The 14225-nt window shown below is 36.8% G+C and overlaps 1 protein-coding gene across 9 annotated transcripts in view; it reads left to right on the forward strand.

Annotated features, from left to right (window-relative positions):
• Window positions 1-14225, forward strand: part of ADGRB3 (adhesion G protein-coupled receptor B3) — a 443632-nt gene that overhangs the window by 403874 nt on the left and 25533 nt on the right. For 8 of the 9 annotated variants that reach the window (XM_065056220.1, XM_065056215.1, XM_065056216.1 and 5 more), the window contains 4 exons: window positions 4305-4371; window positions 6527-6612; window positions 10014-10112; window positions 10439-10610. In XM_065056220.1, coding sequence (XP_064912292.1) covers window positions 4305-4371; window positions 6527-6612; window positions 10014-10112; window positions 10439-10610 — 424 coding nt within the window. The remainder of the gene's footprint in view (window positions 1-4304; window positions 4372-6526; window positions 6613-10013; window positions 10113-10438; window positions 10611-14225) is intronic. The other variant, XM_065056221.1, reaches the window with a different exon arrangement.

A 14225-nucleotide genomic window follows, 5' to 3' on the forward strand; every position in this document is an offset into this window, starting at 1 on the left:
AGACACCTCATGGTTATATTCGTTTACCAAAGAGAATGTTAAATATTATGGCTAGCCTTTGCCAACCTCTAAACATATCTAAAACCGTACAGTCAAGAGTCTCTTTGGCACCCAGTTTTCTGCCCACCAAGCATGTACCTTGGCTTTCATGCTCCTGAGCTGCTTGGAGCCAAAGACCCACAGAAATCTCAAAATAGCTCTTCCACCCATCCCCTCTCTCCTGGAGTGCCTGATGCAGCCTGTTTCCTGGACTGGGCTGTATTTGAGTGACAGTGATGAGGAGACCTGTGTACTTCTTTTACATTTTATTAAGACAGTTCCTCTTTAGCCACCTGGCTCGTTACAGTTTATAATTAGCACCCTTGAAAATGCACTCCTCAGCAAGGCTGCCCTTCAGTTGTCTCCTGCTGAAGAAGAAACTTGGGCTGAGCATCCCTCCTGCCAGCAGACTGCTCCAACCATCAAGACGTTATGTATATGAGAGTGCATTTCCTTCGGTCATCCTGTTTGGAGCTCTCCTCACATTGCCTAAGAAATTAAGTATGGATCTGGACAGAAAGAGAGAAAGCGTGACTCTGTAGCCTGGTAATGAGGGCATTCATCAGAGATGTGGATGTTAGGTCTAGTGCTCTCTTCAATGAACATTTAATTATTCTCCTTAGCATAATCACTGAGGGAGATCAGGATTCCCTTCCCTGCCCCGTGTGTCCCACCCTCTTGGCCCCTGGCAGGGGAGGCTTCAAGCCCTCACTCCAGCTCTGGGTGGGAAAGGATTCAAAAACAAATGTCCTCCTGGATACCAGCTCTAAACACTGACCTCTTCAGTTTTAAATTATGACAACTTATGTCTTGCATTTTTTTTAATGAAGAAGAGCTTACCTAAGTGAAGTGATTCACTGTGGACCAGCACTTACAGCTGGCAATCATTAGTGAAACAGTGGTTTTAGCATTCTTTTGGGAGTTATATTGAGGACCTGCTCCTCTGACATTTTTTTCTAATTAATATGTGCTCATCTTGCTGTTTTTTTTACTGTTTAGTTCTTGAACCAGGACTGGAGAACAATTTAGGCTTTAAGAATTAAAAAATCACAAGATTACAGTGTTCAGACTCCACTGGTGATGTAGCTCTGTCCCTTGCAGGATGAATTCTATTGCATTTACTCTACTGAAATTATTCGCGTGTGACTACTTGCTTTAGTTAGTGTTGCTTCCTGCTTCCTTCCTGGGCTGAACAAGGATGTACTGAAATATTCAAACAAAGCAACAAATCATTCATTAAGGGCAACCTGGAAAGTGAAAAAGAGCAGGTCTCTGTACATGTAACAGCTCCTCTCCCAGGACCCCAAATCTGCTGACAAAGTATCATGGGACTAAAGCACAAAAGGGACAAACAGAACCATAATGCAGCTTTCTCATCTTATTTGCAAATACATTTTCTTGGCATTTGACATCAGAATTCCATAAGGAAAACAGGGAATGTAAGGAATGGAGAATCCTCCACAATCACCAGCTGATGCTCTGTCCCACTCTAGAAGCCAGTGAAGAATTGCATCCTGTAACAACTGTGGGGCTGTATGACTGCAGAGCTCCTGTCCTGCTCCTCCTCCTGTATCTACAGCACTTTTGTAAGATTTTTAACAGATTACACTGTATTTTGCCTGTTTGTCTGCAGTTACACACATGGTACCATCAGAAATGCATCCTGTTGAAGAGCTGTTCCTGGTCTTTAAGATGCTATTTTAGAAAATGACATTTCCAAATGAAGACAATTACAAGTGAAAATGAAGGAAACGGTTCCAGTCCCATAGTCCCACACATGAAGAGATTGATGGAAAGGGAGAAGGCCCAAGGATCTTTGAAGCAGATCTATCTCAGTTTCATATGGTATATTACTGATGAGGGTGCCTGGAACTGTTCACAGTTCAACCAATTCTGTGATATAGTCTCACATTTCTATATTTTTCTTTCAGTCTTAATTATTAGACACTGTGAGTCTAATAAACAATGCTGCTACCTCTCTTCAGATGATCAGAGCTATGAAAGTACTGCTACTGCAAGTTATAGTTAATAAACCTGCGTGACCTACTTAAGTTTACATACAGTGCTATATATTAATGAGCAGTGCCAATAAATTCCAGGAATTCGTTATAGCAGCAATAATGACAATTTTCTCAGTCACATTCTCCTAAGAGAAGGAACCATTCTCCTGGAGAGCATCAAACAACTCACAAAATATACAGGACACAGGAGCAAGTCTACAGATACTTCACCAGTCAGCAAAATTTTATGACTATGTAACACAGTCCCATAAAAACACCAGTGGATGCTCTTAATACTAATCAGTTTGCAGGAGTCTCTGATATGTGAGGATCAGGGAGAATGAAAGAACAGGAGAACAAAATAAAAACAAATATGAAGCATAGAAAAAGCTAGCCGAGCAAAGAAAAAGAAGAGAAGAAGGACAAGATAGTAAAAACTGGCAACAATTACCTTGCATTATAAGAAGGTGCCTGAGAATCTGTCTTCAGAAAATCTTCAACAGAAAAAGATTGGGAAAAAGTGCATTTCAGAGTTATCAACTGGCAGATTTTGAATACATTGCAATAATCCCATCACACTTTATCAAAAATCCAGATTGTTGAAAATTTGGATTGTGTAAAAAAAAAGAAGACAACCTGTACTTTTTTCCCAGTTCTGCCTCTAAATGGAAGCCACTCTTTTGAACCACCTTTTTACTTGAAAGCATGGAAGAGGGAGGGAACAGCGCTTCCTTGGTCTTAAAAATTTTTGGGGTAGAAACTGTTATATTTTCCTTAAAACAAAAGAAAAAAACACAAACAAACAAACCAAAAACCACCTTGTCGATCCTCTTTTCAGCACAGGTATCTGAAATTGTGTTTCACATACAATATGTGAACAATTTTTATCAACTGATATTTGTATCTTCTGATAAACACAGTTTAATTATATGTCTTAGTTATGCAGAGCGGTCATCTTCACTAAGTTTAAAAGGTCACGCTGGTAGGGAAATGCACCATGAATACATTCCTTCCTTTCAGAAGACTATGTTCTCATTCTCTCACAATGAATAATTTGGCTTTTGCAAAAATAGCAAGAAATAATTGCAGAAAATTTTGAAAGTCTTTTTCTTCGACATTACGAAAATAAATTGATCATTATTGTTGTAGTAGTTTTTTGAGGTAGGATGTAGAATAGCCTGACGTATTACCTTTCTAACAGTGAAGCAGATATGAACTATTTGCATCAATTTATCATTCCAGAATTTAGCACGCTGATTTCACATGGCTTCACTGCAATGGGAAACACTTTTACTCTTTACAGTTAGAATTCCAGCAGTAACAGACTGTTAATATTACAATATGGTTGCATTTGATTTACTTGGTTTTCAAAAGGACAAAAACAATACTGGAAAAAAAAGCAGATATGTGTGATTCTGATGAGAATGTTTCTGGATGTGAGATCCAAGTAAATTATTTTAATACATATACTTGAGTTTTCTTATACTTAGGTGTGATCATGCATTCAAACAAACATGCAGTTCTTTGAATGTGTAATCACTGGGAAAATAGCACAGCTGCATTTACTTCACTGTGTGAAGTTCCTGATCTTTTGCAGTTATGGGAAGCTTTGGTGTACCAAATATTTAGAATTTGATTCTGTAAGCGCTCCGTGTTTGGAAATCTGATGGTTTTCAGTGAAAGCTCTGATGCAGTATGATGAACTCTGTAAAATTAGTAGCTTACCAGAAAATACAGTTTTCAGATGCTTCAAAATATACATTTAAATTGTTTGCAAAATATTCCAGAGATAATATATGGTATTTCCTTAGTAGTAATATTTTCTGTAAGACCTAGTTCTAATAGCAATTATACATAAGATACATCCAAACTTGTTTTCTTTTTTGCTTTAAGTATAGAACTGTCAGACATAGCAAACGGGAAATGTTTCTAGATACCTACCTGGCGAGTTCTGTTCAGTTAGCTCATCATACATAGTTAGAGGAGTTTCAATTAAAATTTATAAACTTATTTTCTCTTACGCATTAAATAAACTTTAGGCATTTCAGTATATGTATAATTCACTTTAAAACTTTTGAAACATTAGCAATGTCTCTACATCATCATATCAACAAAGTAGTTATTTTGTGTATGTGCATGTGAATCTCAATATGTAGGACTGAACATACACAAGAATCTCATGCTTTAGTAGTTCTTGCTGCTTTCTTGGTGATGTGTTATACTTATTTTTAATTTGCATTAGTTCTTCTCTAATGTTCTTTCCAGCTGTTGGCTGTCTCTTGAAGGAGGGCTTCTTTATGCTTTCGTTGGACCTGCAGCTGCTGTTGTCTTGGTAAACATTAATATAATTTCCAGTATTTTCATATGAAATTATAGAATGTGCCATTTAAATTATAGAAGCCAACTATACAATAGCATTACATTTTGCTATAAATACTGAGCTCAGTATTGTTTAACATACCTCTGGTATTTTGAATGTATGATTCATTTCATTGTATCACTTCTTTATACCAGGAAGCTGTGAAGGAATAATGTACTGATTGGTGGCATGGAAAACTTGTTACAGGCATCACTGATCTATTACCAGTAGCATATATGCAGTTGTCACTGCCTCGTGAAGTTCAGTGACAGTCTTTGTAGAGTGCTGCTTGGCAGTGTATTGCTGTGCCAGTCAAAGCAACAGGAGAAGTGGAACCAGCCAGCAAGTTCTCCCTGGCTACTGCTTTTGAAGGCAAAGAAAAAAAAATCATCCTAGCTGGGAAATGTTACCCATTTGTGTATTAATCTTCCACATCTCTGGAAATGCATTTAGGTGTAGGGTTCATTTTCCCTTTTTGTAGGCATCTGCAATGTAGATTTCTGCATCTAAGCTGGCTGTCCCAGCCATATTTCATTGGCAGTGGAGAAAAATACACAGTTTTAGGGCTCAAACCGTCAGAGGTATTTCAGGCCTCTGCTTTAGGGTAAGATGAATTGCATCCTACATGTGCCATCAGCTATCAGTTGTCTGCTCTGCAGTCTGTATAGATTTTTTTACAATAATTTGTTTAGCATTTTTTCCTTACAGATTTTGAATCTAATTCTTCTTTCCACTTCATCAGTTTTATACTAGGATAGGTCTATCGACACTGGTTATTTTTTATTTTCCCTTGCAAAAGGGAATTGGTCCTAGTAGTCATCAAAGATATAGCCATTTAGCTACATAGATTTTCCTGAAATTGATGTTTACTACTCCCATAGAATTTGTCTCATCGTTGCCTGGAGTCAAGCCAGGATCCTTTTGTACAACTCACAGTCCCTGTCATGATAGAGGAGCCAAGGATGTTTACAAAAAGCCAGTCATAATTTTCACATGGAACTGTATGTTCTCTGTATAATTGGCAAGCTTTCTTCAGAGTTGTTTGAAGCTCACAGTCACAGTTTGCCCTACCATTAGCTAGTAGCTGTGGAAGGAGCTGTTCCATGCAGCCACTTAAGTCTAAGTGTACAAAGCAAAAGAATTATATAACATCAGCTAAAAAAATGCAAATGCTGAAAATAAAGTGATAATAAGACAAGCTCAAAAAGAGCTGGCAGAACAGAATAGTAACAATTAGGTATTTTGGCACAGGTCTTGAAAAATCTGTTTGAAAGGAAAAAGGATTACCCTTTTCTGATTTTTTTTTAAAAACGGAACACTTATTTAATAGATTCAAAACTTGATAATACCTCTTTGCAGGCCACGCACAGACAGGTTCATAGAGTTCAGTTCAATAATGCAAATGGATAATAACAGTCATTAAGTTGTCCATTAAATGCCATTAGTATGTCCGTTGAGTGCCAAAGTCTGACTGCTGAAACACTTGAATTTTTTTTTTAGAGTAGGTCTTCAACCCATGTATGTGATCGTAACATCGTTTACTTTGATGGAGCTAAAAAGACCTACCCCAAGCTTTCATGTGGCCCACAAAAAAAGGAAACTGCAGTCAAACAAGGCTCAACTCTGGCAGTTTGGTGAATGACATAGACAGTGACTAATGTGCAGGAGGATATGGAAAACCACAGGCTGGTTCTGCATAATGGGAATACTCACATGGACCATAAATGCTTCAAAAGGAACATGGTTACGGTTATTGTGTGCTCTAACTAGGCCTTCTGTGTGCGCACAGCTCAATGCTGTGGTTTTCCTGGAATTGCCATTAAAATGGAGGAATTATTAAAGCTATATTACTCAAGATTCTGGCCAGCAGGCATGTACACATATAACTTAACACCAGGCATAACTTAAGATTCAAAAATAAGCCTGTTGCGGTCTGCGTATCTGTTACCCATTTGAGAATACACATTTCCGTTGTACTCAGGGACGGTTTTACACGATTTCTGAGGGAATACTCAGAAATGTAACAGGAGGCATTTTGCAGATCTATAACAGCCTTTTTCTGAAGTCACAGGATAAAATATTTTCTTTCAGGTACTGAAAGATCAACTGTTTGTTTTCTGTTTGACAGGTCAACATGGTGATTGGCATTTTGGTATTTAATAAACTTGTTTCCAGAGATGGAATCCTAGATAAAAAGCTCAAACACAGAGCGGGGTAAGCTACAGTTGGGTTATTTTAAAGCATACTAAGATTGTATCACCAGTTTTCAAATACAAATATTCACCAAAACTGCTTTTGATTGTGCTTTGAACTTTTATATTAGTGTAACAGTATGTCTAACAGATTCCATTCATCTCAAAAGCTGCTGTTGCATTATCCTGAGGGAATGCAACTAAACAAACTAAACATAATAAAACACAAGTACAACGGTATTAAGTTAATGAGAATGAGGATTAAACAAATCTAAGCAGAGGTTTCACAAGATTGTCACACATGTAAAGTTGTTGCAGTTAGGAAAAGAGTTTTATGTACTTTGTGTACTGAAAGAACCAATTATTTTTGCCTAGCTGACAAATATAGTTACTATGGTGGGAGATTTTACTCATCTGTGTAAACTATTATAAAATATATTTTACAGCAATATATCTGTTACTGAGGTCAATGTTATTCTGTCATTCTGACTATGTGAAGAATTTGCCTTTGTTCTTTCATTGGTATCTACATAGATGTATGTTCTAAATTAATGAAAATAATTTCAAAGTAAAAAAATATGTTTTAAAAGCTAAAAAAAAAAAGGTAAATGGAAAATTTGTTTATTGATTATTTATTTGTACTTACATTCAAATTGTGTTTGTTTTCATGATAAGAAAGGATTATGACAGTGGTAGTATCAGAAACTGTTTTTCACTGGATGACAATGATTTGAAGTACTGCAGCAGCAAACCTAGATTCATTCTATATTGGAGAAAAATATTTCACAAGTGCATCATCACCTTCTTAATGCTTATGAAAGTATATTTAAACTTGGAGTAATCACTTTTTTATAGCTACATGTTCTAGAATTGTCTTTTGGGCCTGCTTGTAGTTAACACCACCAATATCTGCATTTCTAGCAATGATATCTTTATTTTACTGTGCATTACTGCCATGGGTAAACTTATTACAGCTCCACTTTGAATTATTTTCCTGTTTCACTAACAGTAGCATTCCTAAGAAGTTCAATTCATTGGTTAGATGAGCAAATTTATGATAAATATTTCAGCTGGTGTGATTTGCATTTAATATTAATTCAATTCAATTTTTCTGGTTTTCAGCTCTTTCAAGATCATTCCAAAAAATATGCACCAAAAGCTTTCATATTGTTTCTTCTCTTTTCCTCCTTTTTCATTAGAAAGTATTAATTTCTTAACCTTAGTTTTGTCTACATTGTTCCATCAACATTCTTAATTGTGTAATAAAACTAATGAAATGTAGAATATTACAGAACTACCCAAATTGTTTCAAGAGTAGTAATAACTTAGTATTCACTAATTCAAATTCGCATCTGCTCTAATTCCATTGATTTAAGGAGCTGGAACAGGCGCAAGTTTGGCCTTTCACATTTTCAAAGGATATCCAAGCTTAGCTTTGACTGCATTTTTTTTCAATTTTTTTTCTATTTGCTTTTAACATACTTTCCTGATGAACCAAATAACTTGCTTTCTAACAGTGTACAACTTAGTAAGGCAGTATTTAATTTTAAAATAAATGGATAAAGAACTAGAAATTTTCAGTCAGAAACAATCTAGCTGTTCTGGAAAAGCATGTAGATAATCTAATGAGAAACAACCTTCACTTTTATGATAGAATGAGATGGTGGCTTGGCAACAGCATTCCTTGATACTACTTGGCCGATGACTGGTCTTGAGAAATTGGCACAGCATTTGACCTCCAGTAGAAAGGGGGTTGTCACTCATTTCTCGAGTGCCTCTTGTCAGCCATGCTCCGGACAGCAACTTCCTTCTTTCTGGCAAACACCTGTCGAAAGTTCAGTCAAAACTTCAGCTGTGGGATTTAAAGCAGTGAATGGGGCAAAATATACTAACTCCGTATGCTTTTTACCACCTTAATAAACATATGGAGAATCAACTGGTGGGGAAAAAAAAGGACATGTTGTCTTGAGGGATCTCAATAATTTTCCTGGCATAAGGGGTGGCATACATATATGCCCAGCCAGAAATATTATATTTAGTTTATATACACATCGAGTTCTGTTATTATTTGCCAGGTCCAGAATAGATCTATGGAGATAATGAGAATAATCCAGCCTGATAACATTGAAGTGTTGCCAAGTAAAGATGGAAAGTATTTTCCCAAGCTTAGTTTAAGCTTACCAAAGGCATTTTTCTAGTTCATTCATTAATGTAGATCTTTAATTGGTGTAAACTGATGTGGATTCACTGAGTTCCTTTCACAACTCACAATCACCTTACACAAGGTCATGGTTCTCACCATTTTCTTATGGAAAAAAAATGCATTTATATGGAAAAAATACTGCACTTTTTATGGAAAGTCATCATTTGGTTTATCGAAATGGAAACCACTGGAGTTCAATGCTGGTTTGGGCAGTATGTTAAAAATATTGTGAATGCTGGGTTTGGCAATTAAAAGGAGTTCTGTTGGTTGAAGTAACTGGGAAAAAACTGAAGTGTTACCTATCTTTACCACGTTGACTGCTTTCCAGCTGGGAATAGGTAAAGCACCTTTCCTGTCACATCTCAGTCAGCTATGGTTATTCCTGGTTCTGATAGCAGAAAGAGAAGGAATAGCAAAAGTCTTTATTTAGTTGACTCTGGAAGTTGAATGCATGCTGTATGTAAAGGAAAATTTAAATTCCAGGTTTTGCCCTTTAACTCTTCTGACAGGTGCTGAGGTACACTTGTCCATACAAAATGCTTTGAGCTTAATGCTTGTGTACTGTGTTTTATTAAAATGCAAAACAGGTCACTCGTTTTTTAGCACCAACTGATATTTATTTCATCAGATTCCATACATTTCAAGCCCTGTATTCAGACCTTCATATGACAGGAATAAAATCACTCCAGATGTTAGTGGGCCATTCAGATCATTAGTGCAAATCTCTACAATCTCTTACAGTAGGCCCAGACTGATTTGATGCTTGGATACATTTTGCAGGTTTCTTTCACTATTAATGTTCTGTAATCGTACATACTTCATATTCCTGCTTTAAGTGTCCTATATTCTTTCTCAACTAAGTTTGGATACAATAGTCTTTTAACAGGTCTGAATAGAGGGATTTCACTTTGTGTGTCTATCCTAGCACGTGCTTATGTTTACTTCAGTGTACCGAGCAGTTTTGATCACTGGACATTTGGGGCCTTTTTTAGCTTAAATGAAATAAATAGAGTCTGCATGAAGTGAAGCCCCATAGCATTAACATTTAAAGCTAATAATGTAAAGTACAAAGTTTTGCAACAACATAGAGCGTTCATCCTGAATAAGTCTACTTACTTTTTCTGCATGACGTCATATTTAAAAGCTAAATTTCAGTAGCAACGTTTTTTGGTGACAATTCAATATTCTGTTCTTTTTGTGGGTGTTCTGTTTGTTTGCAGTCAGATGAGTGAGCCTCATAGCGGTTTGACGCTCAAATGTGCCAAGTGTGGAGTAGTTTCAACAACAGCTTTGTCAGCCACCACCGCCAGTAATGCCATGTTAGTCCTGATCATTTACATCTTCTTGTTACAAATCTTATACAGTGCATGTGAGACAATAGTTTGATGACAACTGTGTTTGCTAACACTGTATAGAGTGCTGAGCACATTTAAATACTTTTTAACAAAAAAAAAATTACAACTGTGTTGTTTAACTGAATATAGGATATTCTTTAGAACGTAAAGTACCAACACTGTTACATTCTTGTCTGTGATTTTCAAGTTAACTTGATAAAGTGCCATCCTTAAATATGTTTTATTTTAATAGTGAACTTTTAATCATTTTTCACAATATTACAATGCTGCTTTTCTCTTTTTTTCAATAGGGCATCCCTTTGGAGTTCCTGTGTGGTATTGCCACTTCTGGCCCTGACTTGGATGTCTGCAGTTCTGGCCATGACAGACAAAAGATCAATATTATTTCAGATACTTTTTGCAGTATTTGATTCATTGCAAGGCTTTGTTATTGTCATGGTCCATTGTATTCTCCGAAGGGAGGTGAGGAATGGCTTCCCAGTTTTCTAAAGGGCTGTGTTCCTGTTAATCTCTCAACTGCTCTTTAATGTGCTATACAGTTTGCTCTGCACAAATATATTTCGTAGAAAGAGGAAAGTATTTTATGGTGAGACGTAGAGGGACAAGTGAAAGAGAGAGGAAGAATATCAGTTAATTCGAGGTGCAGGATGTCAGTTTCAGTATGAAACTGTACCCACTTAATTAAAGGTGGCTTTCAATCAGTCCCATGTTCAGTTTATTTTGAAGTGTTAAGCTTTCCCAATATTATGAGTATAGGTAAGTGCTAACATAAATGCCCTTTCCTGAAGACCAATAGCTATAGATTTTTACTGTCTTTAAATCTGATTCAAACACAAAATGATTTCTGCTTAAACTGTCCCTGAAAGAGTATACAAGGAGGTGAGGTGTTCTGTTGGTGAAGATCTACCTTAGTAGTTCTGCAAACTCAACTACATACTTAAGCTATGGGGACAGTGAGGATGAAGACAGATGAATGCTTTGAGAACAGCAAGGAAAAGCTGATACCCCAGCCTGCCCTTCATAGCTCAGTGCCACCCACCACAGAATCCATCACCACTGAAATCTGATGACAAAGCTACCGCACAAGTGCTCTTCAATCTGGCTTTTGTGACAGCTTCTCTAACCTGTCTAACCTGCTAACTAACCCTACATTTTTGTGGAGATGGATCGGTTTGAGAGCAGTAACACAATAGCTTTGATGACAGATCTGTGGTAGTGGGACCGTCTATCAAAAATGAGCAGGGCGTGCTGGACAGGAGAGCAGTAACCTGGTCCACTGACATACCTATGCACTAGCCATTTATCAGCCTCAGAGTATTTACCACACCAATAAACTGAATTACACTGTCTAGCATGGTTCCTTCTGATTGGCAAGAAGTCTTCAAAAGCATTTCGGGATTAAAAAACAGGAAGATGTTTCAAGAAAAGTTTATTGTCAATGCTGAGGGAGGAATCTCACACAGTGGTTTCTCTTTCCACCATTCATACCCTTTAAACATTGCAACTCACTATATTGATGAAAAAGAAATATGAGTGACATAAGTTATTTCAGTCTTTCAGTAGTGTACCACTTTGCATGAACCTTATATCACTATCCTATATATATATATATATATCCAGAGTAAGAGAAAATACTCAATATGAATCTATTTTACCTAGAACTGTCTTGCTATCCCCTTATATTCTACAGCATTTTCTTTCACCATATGATTTATGTCTGTGAAAGAGGGTATTCTCATTTGCACAACTGAAACCCATCATTTCATATGTTCTTTTAGTAAAACAGTAAGACACTGCAACTATTTTCGGTAGAAAGAATGGCAGTTCCATACTGATTTTCCTGTCTATGAAATTTATGTTTCCATTGGGATATATTAATTAGCCTGGAAAGGGCATACTACCTCCCACTTTTCCTGAGGAACCATTTCTATTTTAAACTATATATATTTAGCTCAAGGTTGCAGATGAAATCTTAAAAAAAAAAAAAAAAAGGCATATAAACAGCATTGTCTTTCACAGAATCATAGAATATCTGAAGTTGGAAGGGACCTATAAGAATCAAGTCCAACACTCTGCTCCTTGCAGGACTACCTAAAACTAAACTATATGACCCAAAGTGTTGTCCAGATGCTCCCTGAGCTCTGACAGGCTTGGTGGAGTGGCCACTTCCCTGAGGAGCCTGTTACAGTGACTGGCAACCTTCTCAGTGAGAAACCTTTTCCTAGTGATTGATCTGAACTTCCCCGATGCAGTTCATTCCATTTCCTCATGTCCTTTTTGGGATGCAGAGCAGTTGCAGCACATACCTGCTTATCAGTCATTGATTTAATCAAAAAACAGGGCAAAATCCATGTGAAATTCTAAAAGTTGCATATCATAGCACTGTATAAAATTAAAAAAAAAAAAAAATAAAAAAAATGCAGCCTTTAAAAAAAATATTTTGACTGCTTAAGATGAAACTGAATTGGCATCTTCCCACAGTGCCCCAAGCCTTGAATTCAAGACAGGTTCCCTATTCTGATGACAGCTATTTGCTTCAAAGACTTAATTCTCAGGGAATGCTTCAGTATTGCTGAATATCTCATAGAAATGTTCTTGTCTGACTGTACTCACACATACGGCAGTGGTGATAGAGGCAGAATTAGCCTTTTCTATAAGTAAACTCAGTTTTCAAATTAATTTGGTTTGGTTTTATACATGGCAAAATAAAATTAATAGAAAGTTCTTCAAGAACAGCAAAGAAGTAAAAGTTCATGCACCTGAAAAAATTTTTGTTTCAGAAATGTGTATAGTCTGCACTTACGTGGACCAATTTGCAGGAGCAAAGACATAACTGCTTACTGCAACAAGTTGCTACACAGAGACAGAACTCCAGTTAGTTGTGTTTCAATTTGGCTCTATAGAGTCTGGCTTTCTAGCTCAAGAGACCCTTAGTTGAGTACAAGCCAAGACAGTGGCCATCATGCACCATGTGCGATGCAGTCTTTGCACAGCACAAGGTACCTCCCAGCTGAAAGAACAGACTGTTGCTTTCTGTTGTCTGCAAAAGCATTTTGTTCTGCCAGTGCCTGTCAAGGAAACCCAACCAACACATTTGTCACTCTTGATGACAGCTACAAAGCTATCTCAGTTATAGCCTATAGGATTGATCTAATATTTATAGCATGCCAGCACAGGCAAAACAATAATTCTACCTGTCTGGAAAAAAAATATGGGGTAGAATATATCACCATAAAATTCAAACAAAGAAGAGGACGGCCCTGCTTTACTATGTTTTTATTGCCATTATATTACAAAAAGATACAGACTTATGCAATTATGTATATAAACCCCCCATTTTTCCTCTTAGCTATATTGATATAAACATAAATGATGGAAACAATTCTACTTTCTCTAGTATACTGTATCAATGATCTTGTGTGACAAGGGCTGCATTAGGAAGCTAGGGAGGTTCACTGAGTAAGACGTACAACTAGAAGAGAACTCATGATGTGTTATATCTGTTTCTGCCCTCCATCAATGTATTTTGAAATACATTAAATCTTTCTATATTTCAGTTTCTTAACTTCTAAGACAAATATAATACTTCTTAAGCATAAGACATCTTATAGACCATTTCAACATTAGGAAAGAAAAATGCAAAGTAGGAGTTAGGTATTATTATTTTATGTTGCCTTCTTACTCCAGAGAGCCTACTTTTTTTTTTTTTTCTTTCTCTTCTTGCTGTTTAAATACCTAATTGGGCATTGGAAGATGGTGAGGCATGTGTCACAGAACAGAGCGTGACAGAAGATGTCAGTTCTAGCATCAGAATGAACAGCTTTCCTGACCTACTTGAATATGAGATTGTCTAAAGCTCATCTGAATCACATTGAGTAACTCCCATTAATGCTGGTGATGGAAGCAACCCTTGTGTTCTCCTTTTGCTGTGCTCTGCTGACTAGAGAGAATTCGGTTTAAAATGCATCGTTGGTGTCTAAAGCCCACATTTCTGTATTGCAGGAGAAAAATAAAGAGTGCATGAGTAGGGAGAGGGTAAGTTATAAAAGCTTGGAGTTGGTTACTGTTGCTAAGGAA

Source organism: Columba livia, chromosome 3 (genome assembly GCF_036013475.1).
Source record: "Columba livia isolate bColLiv1 breed racing homer chromosome 3, bColLiv1.pat.W.v2, whole genome shotgun sequence".
Taxonomy (NCBI): Eukaryota; Metazoa; Chordata; class Aves; order Columbiformes; family Columbidae; genus Columba; species Columba livia.